The sequence below is a fragment of the Procambarus clarkii genome, chromosome 63 (genome assembly GCF_040958095.1).
Source record: "Procambarus clarkii isolate CNS0578487 chromosome 63, FALCON_Pclarkii_2.0, whole genome shotgun sequence".
Classification (NCBI taxonomy): Eukaryota; Metazoa; Arthropoda; class Malacostraca; order Decapoda; family Cambaridae; genus Procambarus; species Procambarus clarkii.
Genome location: NC_091212.1, coordinates 5,781,970 through 5,806,959, shown reverse-complemented (window position 1 = coordinate 5,806,959; position 24,990 = coordinate 5,781,970). Strand labels below are relative to the sequence as shown.

General features: G+C 45.6%; 1 protein-coding gene across 1 annotated transcript in view; it reads right to left on the bottom strand.

The window, feature by feature from the left end:
- Nucleotides 1-14,022, bottom strand: part of LOC123751064 (protein slit-like) — a 758,079-nt gene extending 744,057 nt beyond the window's left edge. Inside the window, exons 1-2 of the mRNA XM_069308639.1 lie at nt 13,950-14,022; nt 13,323-13,615 (exon numbers count right to left, since the gene is read on the bottom strand). Of these exons, the coding sequence (XP_069164740.1) occupies nt 13,323-13,501 (179 nt within the window). The 5' untranslated portion in view covers nt 13,502-13,615; nt 13,950-14,022. The remainder of the gene's footprint in view (nt 1-13,322; nt 13,616-13,949) is intronic.
- Nucleotides 14,023-24,990: the final 10,968 nt, after the last annotated feature.

Here is a 24,990-nt window from a genome sequence, read left to right as displayed (position 1 = left end):
ATATATATATATATATATATATATATATATATATATATATATATATATATATATATATATATATATATATATATATATATGTTCTTTTATGACAAAATAAGAAACCATTGCACACATTACACCCTGCCCTGCCAAGAGCAATGTGCACTACAATAACTCGCTAATAATATACCTATTGCTCCTCGGAAACTAAGTCATTCATGGTATGTTTAATTTAAACATTTACACAGCTTCCTGGTGTATATACATTGAGTTTATTATAGTACTGAACTACATTCAGGACTAAAGTACAGTTGCTGATTGGTTCAATTATCGTGGTGGCCTTAATAACCCTCCAGAGGCTAATATAGGCCTAAGCCCAATACAAAATACAAAAAACGTTATTTCTTATTTATCACGTCCGTATTTTCGCCAATTTTGTATAATCCATTACTTTCTTTTACTGTAGTAAAATAGTGTGAGAGTGAGCAGAACCAGTTTTGGGGCCAGGGGCCAGATTCACGAAGCAGTTACGCAAGTACTTACGAACGTGCACAGCTTTCCTAAATCTATGACGGCTTTGGTTACATTTATTAAACAGTTTACAAGCATGAAAACTTCACAATCTACTGTTGTTATTGTTATAAACAGCCTCTTGGTGCTTCGGAGCTCATTAACTGTTCAATTAAGTTCGGGCACTTTATTTTAACCTACTTAACAGAAAACGGGACATCGCGTCAATTTCGCGAGCCGCTTCCATTTTTGGTACCATTAGTTTTTCGCCTAAGGTAAAATATACTTAAAAATGGGATGTGCTATTAGGAAGGCGGGTTGATACCGTCACGGGGTTACACCCACGTCCCCATAACACTCGCCCTACGACACCATAAAAAAACCAAGTCATTTGTTTAAGGTTAACCGCCGTCAGCGTTGATTAATTTTAAACAAATGGTCCCGTACCCACCCACAGGATGGGTATGGGGTCACTACCGCCCACAGGATGGGTATGGGGTCACTACCGCCCACAGGATGGGTATGGGGTCACTACCGCCCACAGGATGGGTATGGGGTCACTACCGCCCACAGGATGGGTATGGGGTCACTACCGCCCATAGGATGGGTATGGGGTCACTACCGCCCACAGGATGGGTATGGGGTCACTACCGCCCACAGGATGGGTATGGGGTCACTACCGCCCATAGGATGGGTATGGGGTCACTACCGCCCACAGGATGGGTATGGGGTCACTACCGCCCACAGGATGGGTATGGGGTCACTACCGCCCATAGGATGGGTATGGGGTCACTACCGCCCACAGGATGGGTATGGGGTCACTACCGCCCACAGGATGGGTATGGGGTCACTACCGCCCATAGGATGGGTATGGGGTCACTACCGCCCATAGGATGGGTATGGGGTCACTACCGCCCACAGGATGGGTATGGGGTCACTACCGCCCACAGGATGGGTATGGGGTCACTACCGCCCATAGGATGGGTATGGGGTCACTACCGCCCACAGGATGGGTATGGGGTCACTACCGCCCACAGGATGGGTATGGGGTCACTACCGCCCATAGGATGGGTATGGGGTCACTACCGCCCACAGGATGGGTATGGGGTCACTACCGCCCACAGGATGGGTATGGGGTCACTACCGCCCATAGGATGGGTATGGGGTCACTACCGCCCACAGGATGGGTATGGGGTCACTACCACCCACAGGATGGGTATGGGGTCACTACCGCCCATAGGATGGGTATGGGGTCACTACCACCCACAGGATGGGTATGGGGTCACTACCGCCCATAGGATGGGTATGGGGTCACTACCGCCCACAGGATGGGTATGGGGTCACTACCGCCCACAGGATGGGTACGAGGTACATAATACATTAATTAAACTAAACGCTGATCGGGAATGATAGAAAGAAGTTTATGTATGAGGGTAAGTATTGTAAAGAATTAGCCTCATAAATGGCATAAAAACATATCTATCTCTAGCTAAATACCTTTAAGCTCAGATTTATTCATTAAAATTGGAAAAAAGACTGAAGTTGCTAATTCTCTTGGACTTGAAACATAATACTGTCAGCAAAAGCTGGCACAATAATTCCCTTTATAAGAGATAGAAAGATGGTATCTAGAGAAAAGCTCTATGATGTCTGCCAACATAAAATATTCAAGTCGTTTGCCAGTAAATCTGGAAGGCGCGGAAGAAAAAAGCTTTGATGATGATTATGAGTGCCATGGACACACACAACTCGTAATATATTCTGCCATAATTTAACTGAATTGCTTCATTAGGTGTACTTGGAGTGGTGAAGACACTGCTAACACTGGCAGGTCACGCACAAGCAACAACACTTCGTACACAGGAATATACCTCCCGCTTCCCTCCGCAATCAACATATTGCAACACAATGAAACTAATGCACTCGAGTTTGGGCTAATGGAGGCATTTACCACTATTCCAAAACAGAAAACGAGGTTAACATAACTCACAGAGCTGCAGATACAAGCACTGGGTAGTAGAGATACCTTAATTGTGCGTATGAGGCTACAGAACGCCCTAGGAACGTTGACCAGAGTGAAGGGGCGATGTCCCCGTACCCCCACACCCCAAGTGGTAGTATTTCTGCTTTAGATATTTTCTCGGTATTACAGTCTACGAGAATGTTTCTAAATGTAGTAAATTGTCGACAAAATTACCGTTAATAATTTATTGTCGTGTTTACACCCGCTAAGGACACGCATATACACAGTGTCGCATGCTAACCAGATACGCCCTGGTACACGCATATGTTCCCAGCCATGAATACATACATGCGCCCTGTTGCACGCATATGCACTGTTGCATGCTTACAGATACGCTCTGGCGTAGGTACACATAAATGCGATCACACAAACACTACGGAGGAAAGCCACTCAGAATGTATTCGATAAACACTGATATTATCATGAAATATAAGTATATTTCAACGCCGGTAAGAATGTTTAACAATATCGTTAATTTATTATCAACACAAGCATTGACTGTAATTATGAATAACTATGTTAAGTGAAATGACATTGAACACTGTACCGAGACGTTTAAGAAGATGGACTAGATGCTTAGGACTCAGTGAGAATATAAATGTTAGATTAAATTAATATCAATACGGTTTAAGCGAGGTGAGGTGCAGGTTAACAAATAAATTCGGGCCAAATGGTTTTGTTTACTGTTGGGCTTAAGGCCTATCAACCGCGGAGGAGTCATTAACGCCGCCACATTAGCTTACCGACCAATGAACAAATCCACAAGGGCCGTGACGAGGATTCGAACCTACGTCCGAGAACATCCCAGACGCTGCCTTAAAATCGACTGAGCTGCGACATGGTAAAAAGAATTGCAACCGGGAAATCCTCTTGATTTACCAACGGATCCTGCAGTCTCTCCGAGACACAAACCAGTCATACTGACCAACTTTTTCCTGGACGTCGAGGTGAGGAAGTTATAGTGCGCTCCTGGCGGTGGAGGCAGAGAGGGATCAATGACTCGGGCTAATAAACACGCCATTCCGTTCAGAATTCCCATATTTTTATCAGCGATCCATAGATCTGTTCATGATGAGCAGCTGAGAAGAACGAGGGAAGTTCATCCCGCATTCTTGGGGTACTCTCGGGGTGTAGCGGGTGGCGGTGGTCCCGCGGTGACGGTAATTGTGTTGGGTCCTGTTATGGCTGTCCCTGTAGCCAGTAGGGTTAACACAAATAAAAATAAAGGACCCCAAAAAAGAGACGTCCTAAGTCAACAGTACATTTTAAGCAAACGTACCCTAATCTATGATGACCTAACCCTAATGAAATTAAATTATAATTTGTGTATATATATTTATATGCGAGGTGTTCTTTATCGACGTAAGCCTTCGGGCTTTGTTGAGGCTTCTGGCCGTCGACCAACCCGGCCCCTCCACGAGCCTCACACTGGGATTTCATTTAAGTGTTTCTTTGTGGGTCTACAGGATAGATGTTTACATGAAAGATTAATGGTGGAATTTCGACAGCCGTTTCTCTAGTAGTGTGCGAGGAAGTGTGGAAAATGTGGCAGTATCTCTCAGTGTTGCCACATTCCGCTCCTCCGAACCTCACGCTTGGTAATTATCCCTCGTGTTCTCTGAAACTGATTAGATTCACACACCAAACACGACTTCACACACAAACTTTCCGCTCAGTTGCAAATTAAACTAAAATTCGCTCTTGCAAATACATATGAGGAGCGGTGGAGACAGCTACCGTTTAGCAATTGGAGAATGGATCAAAAACATCGAGACATACCCCAAGTTTTCATTTAATTAATCAAAACAAAATTATTTTGAAAAAAGATAAACATACAAGATTTATTATCTAAATAATCCGCCTTTCCCTGCCACCTTCACGCCCAACCACTTGGGGTGGACGGTAGAGCGACGGTCTCGCTTCATGCAGGTTGGCGTTCAATCCCCGACCGTCTAGGCGATTGGGCACCATTCCCTTCCCCCCACCACACCACCCCGCCCCATCCCAAATTCTTATCCCGACTAAGTGTTATATAGTCGTAATGGTCTTGGCGCTTTTCCCTGATAATTCCCCCCCCCCCCGCCACCAACCCCCACAGCCTCAAAAATCTCCCCACCCCCCTCCCCAGCCCCTTACCCATCCCCATTAAACCTACCCATTAACTCCACGGCGTGTTGTCAGCCCACCACCCGGGCCTCCACTAAGGTCTTCGCCAGGATTACATATCCTCATCGGTCGCAAGAGAATACTTATCCAGAATTACATCCAATCAGTGAGAGATCTCCAAAGTTTCCCCAGACCGTAGAAAATTGCTTACATACGACCTTTTCCCCCCCAAGTAAGGTGATGGAACCCCCAGAACGCCAACTAAGTCATTTTTATCTCAGTCTTCAAGGAGTCTAAAATATGTTTCATCACATAAGTATGAGGACAATGGGCTGGAATATAAAGATGGGAGGAACGTGTCCGTAGCGAGGGCCGACAGAGACCTACTGTGAACGTGTCTGTTGTAACACTGTAAAAGTGTTTGGGTTAGTTTATTTAAAATATATATAGAATATGAGTCACAGACAGGGATTTGGAAAGGCGCCAGTTGTCTGCCTGAGATCTCACACCTCAAAGCGTTAATGACCTCAAGTGACCTGAGGTCAGATCATGAGAATTTCACCTTGCTTCCGCTAAGCTCTTAATTGTAGGCTGGTAGCCTTCAAACAAGCCGACGTTTAAGGAGTGGCTTGGTAGTGCCGGAGGCTATCTACTTGTGGGCGGAGTTAGCTACTAGGTTCCCCAATATAAACTCGGAGAGCTATCCAGCAGAAAGCATTAACGAGACAGAACAGCACACGAGCCAGCAGAGAGAGAAGACAGCCCTACCAGGAAGGCTGTCGGCCGGCAGGGCGGGAGTCTCTGTCAACTACAGACCCCCCCCCCCTCTCTATTCAACTTAGACTCAGTCCTCGGTGAGTGAACATTAAGGTGACTTGGTCGTGTTTACATATGTTGTGTGATGATCAGGGGCAGTCAAGTTGTAGGGTTCTCGAATTCTTGGATGATGACTCTCTTTAACATTTTAATTGAATTGCTAAATTATGATACTTCATGTGAAATATAATTATGAATTTATTATTTAAATTGTGTTTAACTTTGTTCCCTAGAGCTTTGAGTTGAGGTGAGAAAGCCTCTGTGGTTACTGTTTTCATGGTTTAGAATGAGTACATGATAAAGATGGGAACTACTAATAATGATCTCTTGATAACATCCTTTGAGAATTTTGTGATACAGGCAAGTTCCATTCCTTGTCTTGTATGTAATGATCATGAATGGATGGTGGCAGCATTTCGTCTTCTACTATCTACTCTTCTACTTCTACTATCTACTCTTTTACTTCTACCTATCTACACCTCTCCCTCCAGCCTTCTCTAAACTCTCACTTTCAACTAATGACCCTTCTCGCTCCTCCCACCTCTCTGCCTCTCACCCCAAACCCTCACTAATTACTTCACTATTCATTTCTTTCCTTTCGTTTTCACTTATACGTTTGTGGCAATGATTCGGTATTCTAGAGTTCTCTCTAGAGTTTCGGGTAACTGATCAAGTGACGGCGCCTTGTAGTCTTAGCACCTAGGTAGTCAAATACCTAGGTTACAAGGTGTTGAACGAGAGAGGTTGCCTTAGGAACTCTGGAGGTGCTCTAGAATAGTTAGCTAACTGTGGACGGGATAACGGACTAGAGAGAGCTGTTTCCCCCGGCTTCGTTAGTTAACTGGGGGGTGGAATAATGGACAAGATAGAGCTATTTCCCCCACCCCCCGTTACACTGTAGCGAAGACCAACACGACAGTGACCTACAGTGAACCTCATGTTGATGACGGGACAGGAAGTGACAGGAAGCTACTGTAAGCCTATAACATGAGCCCCGTCCCAGAGCTGCTGTCTGCCACACTGCAGGGAATGACAGGTGCCTAACATTCCGTTTTAAAGTCAAAATAGTTCTTTGACAGCTAGGCTGTCATGTTGGTAGAATGGAAGTGTGAGTATGGTGAGTGTGTTGTGAGAGAGTGTGGGCGTGGTGAGTGTGTTTGTGAGGGCGTGTGGGCGTGGTGAGTGTGTTGTGAGGGAGTGTGGGCGTGGTGAGTGTGTTGTGAGGGAGTGTGGGCGTGGTGAGTGTGTTGTGAGGGAGTGTGGGCAACGTGAGTGTGTTTGTGAGGGAGTGTGGGCATGGTGTGTTGTGAGGGAGTGTGGGCATGGTGAGTGTGTTGTGAGGGAGTGTGGGCATGGTGAGTGTGTTGTGAGGGAGTGTAGGCATGGTGAGTGTGTTGTGAGGGAGTGTTGGCATGGTGAGTGTGTTTGTGAGGGAGTGTGGGCATGGTGAGTGTGTTGTGAGGGAGTGTGGGCATGGTGAGTGTTGTGAGGGAGTGTGGGCATGGTGAGTGTGTTGTGAAGGAGTGTGGGCATGGTGAGTGTTGTGAGGGAGTGTGGGCATGGTGAGTGTGTTGTGAGGGAGTGTGGGCATGGTGAGTGTGTTGTGAGGGAGTGTGGGCATGGTGAGTGTGTTGTGAAGGAGTGTAGGCATGGTGAGTGTTGTGAGGGAGTGTGGGCATGGTGAGTGTGTTGTGAGGGAGTGTGGGCATGGTGAGTGTGTTTGTGAGGGAGTGTGGGCATGGTGAGTGTGTTGTGAAGGAGTGTGGGCATGGTGAGTGTGTTGTGAGGGAGTGTGGGCATGGTGAGTGTGTTTGTGAGGGAGTGTGGGCATGGTGAGTGTGTTGTGAAGGAGTGTAGGCATGGTGAGTGTGTTGTGAGGGAGTGTGGGCATGGTGAGTGTTGTGAGGGAGTGTGGGCATGGTGAGTGTGTTGTGAGGGAGTGTGGGCATGGTGAGTGTGTTGTGAAGGAGTGTAGGCATGGTGAGTGTGTTGTGAGGGAGTGTGGGCATGGTGAGTGTTGTGAGGGAGTGTGGGCATGGTGAGTGTGTTGTGAAGGAGTGTAGGCATGGTGAGTGTGTTGTGAAGGAGTGTGGGCATGGTGAGTGTTGTGAGGGAGTGTGGGCATGGTGAGTGTGTTGTGAGGGAGTGTGGGCATGGTGAGTGTGTTGTGAGGGAGTGTAGGCATGGTGAGTGTTGTGAGGGAGTGTGGGCATGGTGAGTGTGTTTGTGAGGGAGTGTGGGCATGGTGAGTGTGTTGTGAAGGAGTGTAGGCATGGTGAGTGTGTTGTGAGGGAGTGTGGGCATGGTGAGTGTTGTGAGGGAGTGTGGGCATGGTGAGTGTGTTGTGAGGGAGTGTGGGCATGGTGAGTGTGTTTGTGAGGGAGTGTGGGCATGGTGAGTGAGGGGTGAGAGTGTGAGGACACGTGGGCACGTACAGTGAGGGGTGAGTGTGAGGACACGTGGGCATGTACAGTGAGGGGTGAGTGTGTGAGGACACGTGGGCATGTACAATGAGGGGGGTGAGCGTGGTGGCAGCTGAGCAGCACAGTACACCTGGTCTCAGTAAGCAGTACCAGCCGTCAGGTAACTAACTATCTGGGCTCCGGCTGTTACTCGCGTCTGCACAGCTTAAAATGAGCAAATGTGGTCGGAATGCTTCCGAGATAGCCTTGATGGAGGCAGTTCCGGCCATTAACATATCCCAGACGAATGACTGACATACCCGCTCAGCGAGGGAGGTGGTATAAAAATATCCCGCTCACCGTACTTCAAACACTACACGTGGGAACGAGTGCACTGCAAACTCTTCCCGAGTCAGTGTAATCAATTTTGACTTTAATATTAACAGTGCGCGATTTGCGTCTTCTGTGTCTTGTTCTATTTTTTTCATTATTTTCTAACTTTCCAATTTTCGTGTTTATGTGAAAACAGGTTATATTCATATGAATTTGTTATGTTTTCTCGCATGTATATACATTCATTTTATTCCTCCCATCATTCCCTTATATTCAAAAGTGACTAATAATCTTCGAAATTATCTTAAATATTCATTCACTTCCTGTTCAATGTCCGTCTCTCCAAATACTTCAGCTACGATTTCGGAAAACAATTGCCAATTGAACCAAAATTCCTAAGCTAAACTAGGCCTAACATTCACAAACTCATGAAGTATATTATTAATTTAAAAGATAATTACCATTATCTGTTTTACAACGTATGAAATAATTTGGGCGTGCGTGTTGGGGACACCAAGCAACTTGGCCGAGCATGGCTTGACGGAAACAGGACACATTAAACACAGGACTGTTCGCCAACGGAGTTTAAAACCTACCTAACCTTACCTAATCTAACATAAACCAACGTAACTTAACCCAATCGAGCTTAACAAAGCCTAGCCTAAGCATAGAGACAATCGAGCTTAACAAAGCGTAGCCTAAGCATAGAGACAATCGAGCTTAAAGCCTAGCTAAAGCACAGAGACAATCGAGCTTAACAAAGCCTAGCCTAAGCATAGAGACAATCGAGCTTAACAAAGCCTAGCCTAAGCATAGAGACAATCGAGCTTAACAAAGCCTAGCCTAAGCATAGAGACAATCGAGCTTAACAAAGCCTAGCCAAAGTCAGTCAGAAAACGAGCTCTGTCGTCCCGATGGGCTTATGTGTTGGTACGTGTGTGTGTGTCATCTCAGTTTGTGTTTGCAAAGATTAAACTCCAGTTCTTGGGCCCCGCCACCAAAACACGTTACCGACAATTACACTATGAAACTATGGGTTTAAGTATTCATAATTTGTCACACCATTTCCCAAGTGATTAGAGTTTTACATTGATGACTGATTATCCCGAGTCAGGGCAGCTGGCACCTCACACGTGACTGACGTGTTTGTCAACAAATGTGGTCGTTTATCATGTAAGCAACCTGTCATCCACGCATGTTAGTACTTATAGCAATAGTGCTGGAAAAAAAATGGGCTCGAAAAAAAAAGTTTTGTACAATTAGTTCTGGCCATTAACATGGTCACGGCCCTTGTGGATTTGTTCAGTGGGTTTATTTGTATGGGTAGGTGATATAACCAGAGAGTAGGTTAATGTGTTAATTGTTGTCAGTCTATTTTATGTAAATACATTGGGAAACCCGACGGCCTTTAATCACCTTCCGTATGTTGCCATTCTGTGAGATGGCTCTCAGCTCGCTAGTTAGCTGTTAGGCTTAAGGCCTATCTTGAGAGGATTTCGGGGCTTAGCGTCCCCGCGGCCCGGTCCTCGACCAGACCTCCTTTTTGTTACACACCTTCAGGAAGCAGCCCGTAGCAGCTGTCTAACTCCCAGGTACCTATTTACTGCTAGGTAATGAGGCATCAGGGTGAAAGAAACTTTTTGCCCAATTGTCTTCGCCTCCATCGGGGATCGAACCCGGAACCTCAGGACTACGAATCCAAAGCACTGTCCACTCAGCTGTCAGGAGCCCAGCGTAGTGGAACTTTCATCGAGTTTCAGCATAAACCTATTGGTACACCTCAGGGGTCTAGTGTAGAAAGTAAGATAGTGGAGAGTAACTGTTCCTGAAGCACGGGAGATATGGCAGAGTAATCAAGTTACAGCCCCGCTCCTGTGCCAGGTTTAAGTCCACTACGGGCTCACCATAGCCCGTGCTACTTGGAACTTTTGTTCCGAGTAGCTGAATCTAAAACAACAAACAACAAAGCTGAGTGATCGCTGTGTTCGGAATGAACCTGGGTTCAGCGATCACGACAATCCTGGCAATCACTGTGGCGCACAGTCTCGGCAACGTTTTGTGCTCCACATACATTAACAAAATTCTCCCGGATGCGGTAAATGTAAATCACAGAGATAACTAAAGGAGTTGGCTCAAGTTCGGGAAGAATGCCGTCACTTTGGCAAGAGTGTCACAGCTTCCTTCAGTTACCTCTTCCTCTCTGTAACTCATCTCTTGTTACAGGTCGGTGCTGTCGATGTGATCCTTCTAATGCATTTGAGACGTGGGTCGGCGCTGTAGTGCATTTGAGACGTGGGTCGGCGCTGTAATGCATTTGAGACGTGGGTCGGCGCTGTAGTGCATTTGAGACGTGGGTCGGCGCTGTAGTGCATTTGAGACGTGGGTCGGCGCTGTAGTGCATTTGAGACGTGGGTCGGCGCTGTAGTGCATTTGAGACGTGGGTCGGCGCTGTAGTGCATTTGAGACGTGGGTCGGCGCATGGGTGACGTGGGTCGGCGCTGTAGTACATGGGTGACGTGGGTCGGCGCTGTAGTGCATGGGTGACGTGGGTCGGCGCTGTAGTGCATGGGTGACGTGGGTCGGCGCTGTAGTGCATTTGAGACGTGGGTCGGCGCTGTAGTGCATTTGAGACGTGGGTCGGCACTGTAGTGCATGGGTGACGTGGGTCGGCACTGTAGTGCATGGGTGACGTGGGTCGGCACTGTAGTGCATGGGTGACGTGGGTCGGCGCTGTAGTGCATGGGTGACGTGGGTCGGCACTGTAGTGCATGGGTGACGTGGGTCGGCACTGTAGTGCATGGGTGACGTGGGTCGGCGCTGTAGTGCATGGGTGACGTGGGTCGGCGCTGTAGTACATGGGTGACGTGGGTCGGCGCTGTAGTGCATTTGAGACGTGGGTCGGCGCTGTAGTGCATTTGAGACGTGGGTCGGCACTGTAGTGCATGGGTGACGTGGGTCGGCACTGTAGTGCATGGGTGACGTGGGTCGGCACTGTAGTGCATGGGTGACGTGGGTCGGCGCTGTAGTGCATGGGTGACGTGGGTCGGCGCTGTAGTGCATGGGTGACGTGGGTCGGCACTGTAGTGCATGGGTGACGTGGGTCCGCACTGTAGTGCATGGGTGACGTGGGTCGGCGCTGTAGTGCATGGGTGACGTGGGTCGGCGCTGTAGTACATGGGTGACGTGGGTCGGCGCTGTAGTGCATTTGAGACGTGGGTCGGCGCTGTAGTGCATTTGAGACGTGGGTCGGCACTGTAGTGCATGGGTGACGTGGGTCGGCACTGTAGTGCATGGGTGACGTGGGTCGGCACTGTAGTGCATGGGTGACGTGGGTCGGCGCTGTAGTACATGGGTGACGTGGGTCGGCGCTGTAGTGCATGGGTGACGTGGGTCGGCGCTGTAGTGCATGGGTGACGTGGGTCGGCGCTGTAGTGCATGGGTGACGTGGGTCGGCGCTGTAGTGCATTTGAGACGTGGGTCGGCACTGTAGTGCATGGGTGACGTGGGTCGGCGCTGTAGTGCATTTGAGACGTGGGTCGGCGCTGTAGTGCATTTGAGACTTGGGTCGGCACTGTAGTGCATGGGTGACGTGGGTCGGCGCTGTAGTGCATGGGTGACGTGGGTCGGCGCTGTAGTGCATGGGTGACGTGGGTCGGCGCTGTAGTGCATTTGAGACGTGGGTCGGCACTGTAGTGCATGGGTGACGTGGGTCGGCACTGTAGTGCATTTGAGACGTGGGTCGGCGCTGTAGTGCATGGGGAGACTAAGTTATGGGTCATTACTGGCATTAGTATATCAGTCATTAGACGTCCCAGACCTGCTGGTATGAGGTAGCTGCAGCTTTGCAATCACTTTATTAATTTAACTCTATGTCCTTGAGGATAGCCTCATAAGGCATACAAAGTATGCCAGTGCAGGTTATACTGAACGCATATACGTGTATGACTAACCATCCTGCGAGATGAGGATTCTTAGTCTAGTTGCAAAATATATAAGTATTCGTATATAGTATAGGGTAGCAACGTGACCATGTAAAAGTATGTTCATAAACCTATAAATGGGACTCATGTTTCATTACAAATATGATACATGACAACGAACTTAATATAACGTAAAAACCTCCGTAATAAATGGTCATATGATCGTACTCGTGTTTCGTTAAGTCTGACACCCCGTTTTCTTTCTTCAATCACCTTAAGCACATCCTCTTACCTGTCAACTTGCCGTATCACGATAACCCATTTTCTTCTAAGACCGTCTCTCGACCTACATTTTGGAGCGATCTCTTGAATCCATCACCTTTATCTAATGCAACATTCATACAACCCCTTCCTTTGCCGTCCTCTAACATGTTTCAGTTGAAAATATTGACTTTGTGATTATTTTTTATACTTTAATCAACCTGGTTATTATTTTTAGACTTGTCAACCTGGTTAGTTTAATTCATTCAACTTCAATCAGTTTTTACATAACACTACCTTAACCTAAGCTAGGCCTAAATAGGCAATAAGCTATAATGTATTATTCTACTAATTTAGGTTTGAGAAATGTTAACGTGTTTTACAAATTTTGTGTAACTGATCCGTATGCTACATATATTGTAGTAGTGAACGGCGAGGCTGCCTCCCATACGTACGGCTGAACTAGCCAACAACAATAATATTTACCACTACAATAGTCACCCAAATCCCCCCCCCCACCTTCCCCTTCCCTGTACTCGGTGTTCATCTATTCCTCTCCACAACTCCGAGCAGGAGCATCAATTTCTCAGGTTTAATTATAATGAATCAATTTTCTCAGGTCGTACTGAAGCCTTCTGTCCACCGTTCAACCCCCCCCCTCACCCTCGAGGGGTCAGGTGGGGTCAGAGGGCGGGGGGGGGGTGACGGAGGGCGCGCGCCGGGGATGAGAAAATTGAGCATGGCAAGTCAAGGGAAAAAATGGAACAAGAGGGACAAGGAGGACGATGAAAGAACAGGGCGGGGCCATTTGTGAGAGAGAGAGTGCAGACTTAAGTCATGCCTGGGCGCGTACAGGAGGATGGATGAGGAGGATGGTGGGAGGTCGCGTGGGGGGTAAGAGTAATAGTAAAGAGTGCAAGCAGCAGTGGACGGTATATACGAGTGGGTGCTAGAGTGCTTGGTACTCACATGCGCTGCGCGTCAAGCGGCAGGTGGCGAGGCACGCGCGTGAGGCCACGGTGTCCACAGCTCACGGTCAGCCCTGAGCACGTGCACTCGGGCGGGCACGTGCTGGAGTCGCCGATGCCCTGAGCGGCAGCCACGAGGGCAATAAGCAGCCCCAGACTCCACCAGGACGCCGGCGGCATCGTGTGTGGAGTGGCAGCAGCAGCAGCAAGGGGCGGGACCCGTGTGCCAAGGTTCACTATGGTATCCACCCACAGCACTGTTACGTACACTCAACACTATACCTACAAATTCTTCTATTATAGTAATCGAACGGGGTTTGTTTATAGTTTAAAAAGATACGTATAATAACCATTACTTTACAAAAATATGTATAATTATGCAAATGGGTCTAATAGATATATGTATGTATGTAATTCGTTACATAACAATGCTAAAGCTAACCAAAAAAAGAAAAAAAATAAGGCGATAAGCAAGCCCCGTTGAACTTCGAAATGTTTTTGTAAAGTTTAATGTGCATGTGTCACTGCACAGAGTCATCACTGTGGCAGAAATCCAGCAATTAGCATGAGGCGCAGAGCCAGGGGTTGGGCGGCGGCCCTGGTCTAAGAGCAGCAACAAGAGCCTCACCCAGACCAGCGAGGGCCGCCGACAAGAGAGAGAGAGAGAGAGCGTCCGGTCTCACCAGGACCACGACTCTCACTGAGCACTACGCTACTACTGCACCTCGGCTCTCCCCCCCGCCTGGCTGCTGCTGCTCCCTGCTCCTACCACCACTTCCACCCTCACACTAACCTGCTCTATGGCTCTCACAGCTCGCTAGTTAGCTCTTGGCCCTATCAACCGCGGCACGGTTATTAGGGGGCCACCAAATCAGGATCTGCGGGTTGGTACAAGAATGTTCAACCAACTACGAACCACTTAGTTTGATGAAAGGGAGCAGTAGAGCAACAGAAGTACACTTACATCGCATCAGGCTTGGATACCTATGTGAATGGGAAATAGGCTTACAGGTTCCGGAAGATGAGAGGAAATGTCAGCACTGTGAAGAAATGCTCGACAGACCACTGGAACATTATCTAACACAGTGCACAGTTACAAACCCATTAAGGGTTCACTTTACATTCAACAGAGCAGAAGAATTTGTTAAACACATGGGACAAAATCTTACTGAAGCGACCATACGAGTCATAAATACTCATACTCCGCCCAAGTAAAACTGAAACAAGCAACACTTAGTGGGCCAGCCAGAGGCTTAGGGCCCGCCCAGTGGGCCAGCCAGAGGCTTAGGGCCCACGCAGGAATATCCCTGCAAAAAAAAAAAGAAAACACCAAGGCTGAAGAAGTTATACGCAAGTGGAGTGAAATGAAGTACAGATAGCTTGAGGAAATTTATAAAGAAGCCGGAAATGAATTAGATCAAATCTGCACTGATGGGTTATCTAATCCTGTCAATGGCAGGGCTGGTGCAGCATACACTGTAATTAGGAATAATGCTTTTCAACGCGGAAATGAAGAAAAAGCACTTATTGAGAACTATGCCTCTTCATTTTATCCATTTATTTATTTTTTATACAAGATGGTACATTTGATTTATGTGAGTACATAGCATTGATGTCTTACATTCTTGCAAAGCAAAGGGTTTCGGCCAGGTCCTTAATCTAACAAGTAATTGTAAGTAGGTAGTTTGTAGCAAAATTTGAAGAATATTAACAGATGAATTCATTTCATTTACTCAGAAATGTGTTCAATTTCTGAAGAGAGGAATTAATTTCATTTCTTCAACGCAAGCAGAGCTAACTGCCATTGTATCGCATCAAGATTCCTTGAACGAAACACTAATGGTGCAGTGAACGTGTTGGCTGCTGAAGGTGACCATATTGAATACTTCATACCCAAGACTCTTCTACAAATTAGAGATATCATCAGGCAATATCACCGTGACAAGGTAACTGAGGAAAGGAGGATAGAAGAACAATTCAGTGTATCTGAATTGTCCAATCAATTGTGATTGGGATTGCAGCTGGCAATCCCAATCATATTGGGATTGCAGCTGGCAATCCCAATCATTATATGGACCAAGATGAGGTAGCCGCGGGAGAGAATCAGTAATAGCAAGAATCCATCTTGGATACACATATCCATGGAGATACGGAATGGAAACAACAGTTGAACAGAGGAGTTGCAGAATCTGTGGTGAGATAGATGGACACCGCCTTGACCACTACCTGACAAAATGTGAGCATTTAAGAGTTATTAGAAATACGTGTAGAATAATAAACCCCACATTATTTGAGTTAGGAAAATGCTATTTATCAAAAATAGATACTGTTCTTAAAAGATTCCCCCATTTTGCACCCGCAAGATAACGTAAGATTTTAAGGGTTGACAGATGTTAATATTCTTGTTTGAGAAACTGTTCACTTGAGACAGTTAAGCAAGTCCCCCAGCTGTGTCTTGGTACAAGTGACAGGATGAACAACCCAGCGGGTTTTCTTCCTATTGGGGGGTGTTGTACATGCTACTATGGCGGTGTGTCCACTCACAGGATGAGTGACGCTGCCCAATACTGTCACTATGGCGGTGTGTCCACTCACAGGATGAGTGGCGCTGCCCAATACTGTCACTATGGCGGTATGTCCACTCACAGGATGTGTGACGCTGCCCAATAAACTCGCCCCTCGGGGCAAAATTAAAAAAAAATAGTGATGCAGCAGGATCTTCCTCCCTTTCTGCAGAAATGAGTAGGGTGCACTCGCATGTTTACGTTCCGCCATAGGCTATGCCGCATCAGTGTCATGCAATTACGACTTGCATAACATTCAAGTCGTAAGCATACAAAACGAAGTCATGGCAATAATGCTTTGAGTACCATGAACTACCGAAACATGATCTAAGACAAGAACTAAGTTTTTCTTGCATTAAAAATATGATAAAATATATAAATACTAGGATTGCTATTAAATAAGATTGTCAGATTCTCACTACAATGACATTGAAAAGGAAACTTTGAGGTCTGCACTAATTATAGAAGGAAAAACAACTCAAAGTAGAAAGACTGATCATAATGCTTTCTTGAAGAACTCCACATGAACATGAGTTGATGCCTGTAAGGATGCCTGACTGAAGAACGTCAGGAGTTTAATTTTTTACACAAATGCTAGAAGCCTAGTAAATAAATTTGATGCATTGTGTGTATTCGGCCATACGGGCAAACGGCCAAAAGCGACGTTCTTTTTAAGAGGACAGGTAGCCCGATATCATTAGCATGAGTGAAACATAGGGACGAGAGGACATAATAGAAGAGGAATTCCATCTCTTAGGATACCATCCACCCTTCAGAAAGGACAGAACAACATGAGCAGGTGGAGTAATGCTGTATATGAAAGAGGACCTGAATGCAACCACCAATGAGGAATTGAACTCTATGCGATCCTCAGAGTCTATATGGTGCATCATCCTAGCTCAAGTTGGTAGCAAACTGACAGTGGGAGTATTCTATTGGGCTGACAGCAGCAGCAGAGGCAGTTGCTGATCTGCATAATGTGATCATTCCGGCATCAGAAACCCAAGCCGTTATAATAAAGGGACTTTAACCACGAGACCATAGACGGTAAATCTAACATTAAAAGCATATGGAGAACAATTTCTTGACCAAGTACAGGACTCCTTTCTCATGCAGCAGCATGGGGTTGAGCACACGCGAGGTAACAGCATTCTAGTTCTTGCGCTAACATCAGATGCTGGCATGCTGCATGATTGATGAAATTCAGGTAGTAGAAAACCTCACCCCCTCGTGTGATCACATAAGATGGATTACAAATAGAGAAACTCACATAAATGTTCATGAGAAGGAATTTCTAGATTACCCCCAGAAGACTATCAAGGAATGAAAGAGGAACTGTAAAACGACTTCTGATTCGTGACCAATGGCATGGAAGCATCATGGAAAAAATTTCAAGGTCATTACTGAAAATGTTCAAATATGTTCATCACGTTCAAAAATATGTGCTAAAAAAAGGAGAAACAAGAACTAGATGGATGACACAGGTAGTGAAAAGAGCATTGATAACTAAGAGGGCCCTCTGGAGAAGGTATAAATCCACGATGAACACCATTGATTAATATATATATATATGTATATATATATATATATATATATATATATATATATATATATATATATATATATATATATATATATATATGTCGTACCTAGTAGCCAGAACGCACTTCTCAGCCTACTATGCAAGGCCCGATTTGCCTAATAAGCCAAGTTTTCATGAATTAATTGTTTTTCGACTACCTAACCTACCTAACCTAACCTAACCTAACTTTTTCGGCTACCTAACCAAACCTAACCTATAGAGATAGGTTAGGTTAGGTTAGGAAGGGTTGGTTAGGTTAGGTTAGGTTAGGAAGGGTTGGTTAGGTTCGGTCATATATGTACGTTAATTTTAACTCCAATAAAAAAAAATTGATCTCATACATAATGAAATGGGTAGCTTTATCATTTCATAAGAAAAAAATTAGAGAAAATATATTAATTCTGGAAAACTTGGCTTATTACGCAAATCGAGCCTTGCATAGTAGGCTGAGAAGTGCGTTCTGGCTACTAGGTACGACATATATATATATATATATATATATATATATATATATATATATATATATATATATATATATATATATATATATATATATATATAAGTGGGGTGCCACAGGGGTCCATTTTGGTGCCAACCCTGTTTGTCACATACATCAATGACATAGATGAGAATATTACGAACCACATCATCAAATTTACAGACGACACAAAGATTTATGGTAAAGTGGGAAATGATAATGATATTGAAGCCTTACAGAGAGATCTATATGAACTCCACAAATGGTCAGAAGACTGGCAAATGCTTTTTAAAATATCGACAAATGCAAGATCATGCATGCGGGGCATAACAACTCGCGCCACGACTACCAAATTAATAACATTACAACAGATTGATGAAAAAAGGACCTTGGAGTCAACCTCCACCACTCATTAAGGAGACCACCTCGTTTTCAGAAGGACATAGCTGTTCTGGAGAAGGTGCAACAGTGGGCAACAAAAGTCATTCCAAAGCTAATGCTTTAGGGTTAACACCACTGAAAACCAGGCATGACAGGGCGGATCTCACTGAAACTTAAATACTGAAGAAGTTAGAGGATGTTAATCCGGGGCCAGATTCACGAAGCAGTTACGCAAACACTCACGAACCTGTACATCTTTTCTCAATCTTTGGCGGCTTTGTTTACAATTACTAAACAGTTAATGCAGCCCGTCCTCCAAACAAAGATCCAAAAGTGATTCAATGCACCCGCCAAACCCCCTGTTTATGAATGAAAAGCGGTTTACACACCACTCACAACTGCTGACGTTCGAACATATCCGGAACAAGTGTTTCACTGACGAAATTTGTTCGAATCACAACGGTTGGTTAATGAGTTCCGAAACACCAGGAGGCTGTTTATAACGAAAACAACAGTTGATTGGCAAGTTTTCATGCTTGTAAACTGTTTAATAAATGTAACCAAAGCCGTCAGAGATGTACAGATGTCAGAGAGGAAAGATGTACACGTTGGTAAGTACTTGCGTAACTGCTTCGTGAATCTGGCCCCAGGATATTTTCTTCAGGTCAGATGTAACACAAACAAGGAGCAACAGTTTCAGTCTCAACAAGACACAATGTTGGACTTTGAACATGAGAGGCTTTTTCATCCACAGGGCTATTAACCCATGGAACCGCCTACCTGCCGAAGCCGTAACTGCCAAAACTGTGTTGAGTTGTAAAATACAGCTGGAAAAGATCACCAAGGCAAATGGGGGAACCAGCGATAAGCCTCCGGCTTCCTGTCCTCGTCGAGGCCACTATAGGGTCAGTGGCCCTCGGGTAAATCTGACCTTTCGAAAAAATTGTCCGGATCAATCTCCTCCAAATTGTTCAGTTCTATTCAAATTGTTCAAATCTATTCAAAAAATTTGTAATATTATGCTAAACTCAAATTCTATTACAATGTACCTATTATTACCCTAAATGTTTAGCTTAAGGTCCTACCCAAAAGTTATTATCAAAAGAAGTAACTTTCAAAATACTGAACAATTTGGAGGATGTTGATCCAGACATCTTCTTCAAAAGGTCAGATGTAACACAAACAAGGAGCAACGGCTTCAACCTCAACAAACCACAATGTAGGACTGAAAACAGGAGATGCTTTTTCACTCAAGGATATAAACCCATGGAACTGCCTACCCGCCGGAGCCGTAAATGCCAAAACTCTTGTTGAACTGTAAAATCCAGCTTGAAAAAACCCATTGGGTTGATGGGCGAGCACTTGAGAACTGCGAGTCTTACAGATACCTTGGTGTCCCCATTAACGACCCCGGGGTACCTTGGTGTCCCGATTAATGACCCTGGGTACCTTGGTGTCTCCATTAACGACCCTGGGTACCTTGGTGTCCCCATTAACGACCCTGGGTACCTTGGTGTCCCCATTAACGACCCGGTAAGTAAGTAATTATCAATAGAAGGCACCAAACCGGGAAGGCTATGTAGCACCATCAAATGTGCGGAATAATTAGAGGGCGAGAACAGAAACGCATAAGGCGAACGGTATCAAAAGTATCCGAGTCACCAAGAATTCTATCGACGGACAATTGACCGCGAGGGACGATCGGAAAGCAAGACACTCTCGTCTGGAAGTCAGGACATTCAACAAGAATGTGTACGACCGTAAGAGGAACAATGCAGTTTGGACAATAAGGGGCAGGACAGCGCTCCATTAAGTGACCGTGAGTTAAACGGGTATGGCCAATACGTAACCTCGCCAGAGCTGTTTCCCACCGCCGGTTACGGTGGTAGGAGGAAGGCCACAGGGACACACTACTCTTAAGAGCACATAGTTTGTTACCAGTAACAGAAGACCAACAACCCTGCCAATGGGCAAGGATGGAGGAATGAATAACTGGTAAAAGTCGGAATAAGGAATACCTTTACGGGAGATGGGACAATTTTGGATAGCTTCCTTAGTGGCAGCATCTGCATGCTTATTTAAAGAGACACCAACATGGCTGGGAACCCAGCAAAACTCTACCAACTTAAATTTACTGGAGATAAGAAATAGCCAATGTTGAATCTCGATGACCACCGGGTGGACCGGATTAAAGGATCCTAAAGCCATGAAGGCACTACGAGAGTCAACTACCACCACAAAGAAGGATTGACAACGAGAAAGCAGGAGACGAAGAACATAGAGAATAGCATAAAGTTCTGCTGTGAAGATGTTAGCCTCCGGAGGAAGGCGACATATATAAGTGTGGTCAGGAAAAACAACAGAGTAGCCAACACCGTCCGCAGACTTAGACCCATCGGTGAAGATGGAAACGGAGTGGGAGTGAGAAGAAAAGTGCTCAATGAAAAGGCGTTTCAGAACTGTAGGAGGGGTAAAAGCTTTAGTGATGTTGGTCAGGGAAGTACAAAAATTGGGAAGGGGGACCCTACACGGGGGCAAGGACGGAATAATACGAGGAGAAACATTGGTAATACGAACCGAAAGAGAGTCTTGTAAGCAAGACAAACGGACAGAAAGAGGAAGGCGGTGAAGAGGAACAGGAACTACAGGAGGGGTAAAAGTCAAAGTACGACAGAGGCGAGAGTGAGGATGCTGTAAGGACCACAAAATAGCGAAGACAGTAGCGATCACTGCGGTCCTGGAGAGATAGAAAGCCAGTGTTAGCGTACAAGCTGAGAGCGGGAGTTGAACGAAAGGCACCAAGAAGGATCAAAGGATCAAGACGGCGATCGAAGAGTAGAAGGAGAAGCAGAAGAGTATGCAGGGCAACCATAATCGAGTTTAGACAGGATGAGAGAGGAATGCAAATAGAGGAGCGTGCGCCTATTCGCTCCCCAAGAAGTATGGGACAAAACCTTAAGTAGGTTAAGGGCCTTAGAGCATTCAACATGGAGGTAAGAGATATGGGGCGACCAAGACAAACGAGTGCCAAAGATTAACCCCAAAAGCTTCGCGGAATCTTTGTACACAAGGGGATGACCATAAAGTGACAAGGAAGAACGAAGGACGACATGCTTTCGAGTAAAAGTCATAGCACAAGTTTTGGTTGTAGAGAACTTGAAGCCATGATTGGTGGCCCAAGATGACACGGCATCAATCACAAGTTGAAGCCGCCGTTGAAGGAGAGGCAATTCATCACCTCGACAGCAAAGAGTAAGATCGTCAACAGAGCGGAGAAGATACCAGAAGGGAGGGAGAAAAGAAGACCATTGAAGGCAACCAGAAAAAGAGAGTAGTGCTCAGAACACTACCTCGGGGTTCACCTTCGTACTGCCGAAAAGAGGCAGAGAGAGTGGCACCAAGCCTGACTCGAAAGGAACGACGAGAGAGAAAGCTTTGGAGGAAGAGAGGGAGATTACCACGAAGGCCAAAAGAACGAAGTTGGGACAGAATATGGTATCTCCAAGTTGTATCATAAGCCTTTTCTAGGTCAAAAAGAACAGCAACAACGGAGGTCTTTGCAGCAAAAGCAGTACGAACTTGGACCTCCAAGTTCACCAGGATATCAGTCATGCTGCGGCACTTGCGAAAACCAAATTGAGAAGGAGAGAGGTGATGATGGTGTTCCAAGAACCACATCAGACGAACATTTACCATATGCTCAAAGAGTTTGCAGACACAACTCGTGAGGGCAATAGGGCGGAAGTCCTTAGGGGATGTCCCGAGAGACCCTGGTTTCCGAATAGGAAGTACAACGGCATCGAGCCAGTCCTCAGGGACTGACGACGACTCCCAGACCTGGTTATACAGACTCAGTAAATACCGAGACGTGCAAAGAGGGAGATGGCGAAGCATCTTGTAATGAATGTCATCTGAGCCCGCTGCCGTAGAGCTGCAGAGGGGCCAGGGCAGACTGAAGTTCAGAGAGAGAGAGAAGAGATCGTTATAGGGAAGGCGGAGATGAGTGTGGAAATCTAAGGGACGAGATTCAAGAACGGGTTAACGAAGGAGGGATTGAGGAATATGAGAACCAGAGCTAACAAAAGAAAAGTGGGAACCCAGTTCGGTTGCGACCTGTTCTGGGTCCGCCACAAGAGTGCCATGGAGGTGAAGAACCGGCGAGACATCTCGAAAGAACTTAACCGCAATCTTGGGGATCTTCTTCCAGATCTGCGGTAGAAGAGTATCGGACGTAATGGTGGAAACGTAAGATTTACAACTCTCACGCTTAGCTGTACGGATGGTCCTACGGGCCACCGCACTTGCCTTCCGAAACAAAATAAAAGAGTCTGTCGGCGGCGATGTTTCTTCCAGGCTGCACGCTTACAGCGGACAGCCCGGGCAGTCTGTATTCCACCAGGGAACGCACTTCCGCGTGCCCCGGGATGTAGAGCGAGGAATAGAGTGGAGGGCAGCATCGAAGATGGTGTCATGAAAAAGGAGGAGGGCGCGAGGAAGAGGCAGAGAGAAGAGGTCAGTGAGAGTAGCACGGAGGGTGAATAGGTTCCAGTCAGCTTTAATTGGCAAACTGCCCACCTAGGGAAGGAGAAGGGAGGGTGGAAAGAGAAAAAGGAAATAAGGATGTGGTAACGACCTGGTAACTGTCTTCTCTCAAGAGGAGACTCTGAGAGAGATTAAAGCCCTTGCGGGTCCTTGTTAGTGTCAATCATAGAATTAACGTGAGACTTGCTAGAATGTTTTATGTATCATTTATACTCTCTGCGATTGACTGCAATGCTCTACATCTCACACTGAATACTGACAGAGAGCTGAAATCTCTTGAAACCTTGCAAAACGAAGCTATGCGTCTCATCCTTGGGGCTCCAAAGTCCACGAGAATAGTTAATATGAAAGCAGAGTTAAAATTACCTACCATAGGTGAGAGAATTTTGTCCATTAGCACACCTTTCGGCGTGAAGGCATTGAGTAGATCTCGGCAACACATGAAATTTCAAGTAAGTAATTATCAAAGAAGGCACCAAGCCGGGAAGGCTATGTAGCAATTTCAAGCTAAACCTTCTAATATGATACACTCACCTGAGGTCTACAGAAGAAAGCAAAATCTAATTATGCAGTTTGGTTCTGCAAGGTAGCCACCTCCATCAAAATATTAAATATGTACCCAACTCAGTGATTAATCAGTTAATTACTCCATGGGATAACTGGGATCTATCAGTTGATTTTGTAACTGCACCCAAGAAAGATAGTGTGCACTCTACATTATTACAACAGTTAACACTGTGCAGCATCACTGAGAGTACTCAGGGTATGGGTAACGATGTGTATCAGTGCTATACCGACGGCTCTGTAGAAGAAGGTGGAAGATGTACCGGATGTGCATGTAATATATTTGATCAATCTTCTCTCGTACATTCAACAATGAAGCGCGTTAATGACTGGGCAAGTACAACTCAAACCGAACTTGCAGGCATATACCTTGCGACTGATTTTTTAAAAGACAAAAACAGTGGACTTATATTGTGATTCACAGAGTGCACTTCTGGCATTGAACGCATTTAGTAGTAACACCCAGAAAATATTACGTTATATTCGAATGGATGTTTTAGCTGCTGAAGAAAACATATTTGATTTTGAATTCCTATGGATACCATCACAAAGCATGACATTGTTGACATGCTTGCAAAGACAGCCTGTAGTAAACCAGTGGTAGAAATTGATATGGGTGTTTCATTAGCAGTGACAAAGAGAATACTTAAACAAATATCTAATGAAAATCTCACCGACCTAACAAATTCATAAAGACCTGAAACTTGTAGCATTAAACATTATGATAAATATCGTGAGGAGACATTTATATATGGCACTAAAAGAGCAAGAACTCGGCAATGTGATGTTATAGTGGCCAGAATACGCCTGGGATCTAGACGTATATGGCAGCTTTCTCAAAACCCAAATGTCGAGTACACAATGTGTCAACTTTGTGAAAGTGACGAATGCACCATGTGTCATGTATGTAAGAGCATGTAAGAGCATGTCACGTTATGTAAGAGCAGCTGCTGGCTTGGGAAAGGGGCCCACGCCGTCTCCGTCCCGGTTTATATAACCTCGGGTCAATGCGCGCGCAGCTTGGGGCGGTTAAAGTCAGCTTCCAGACATACGTTTTCTTCCACTCAGAAAACCCACCGTTTTTGGGAAACAGTGTTCTTATGCTAAACTCTGTAACTATTATATGAATACTGGAACACTTGATGATATATTGGACTTGTACCCAAGATTGACTATGTAATGCACCAGTTATTACATAATGCATGTGATGTAACTATAACCTGAGCTTGTAAATACATCTTAATGACACTATGTAAAAAGTCACCTCGAACACTGTTCATGTAGGACAGACGTAAATCTGTGTATTTATGTTTGTAGGTTAGATTAGCATTTTAAAAGCACTGCAATTTATTTTTTTATTTTTATTTATTTATATATACAAAAGTTTCTTACATTCTTGTGCAGCCACTAGCACGCATAGCGTTTCCGGCAAGGCTTTAATCCTATGTTCCCCGGAATACGACCCGCCAAATCGTTTAACAACCAGGTACCCATTTTACTGTTGGGAAAACAGAGGCTACAGTAATGATTGACGCCCAGTAAATCCTCCCCGGCCAGG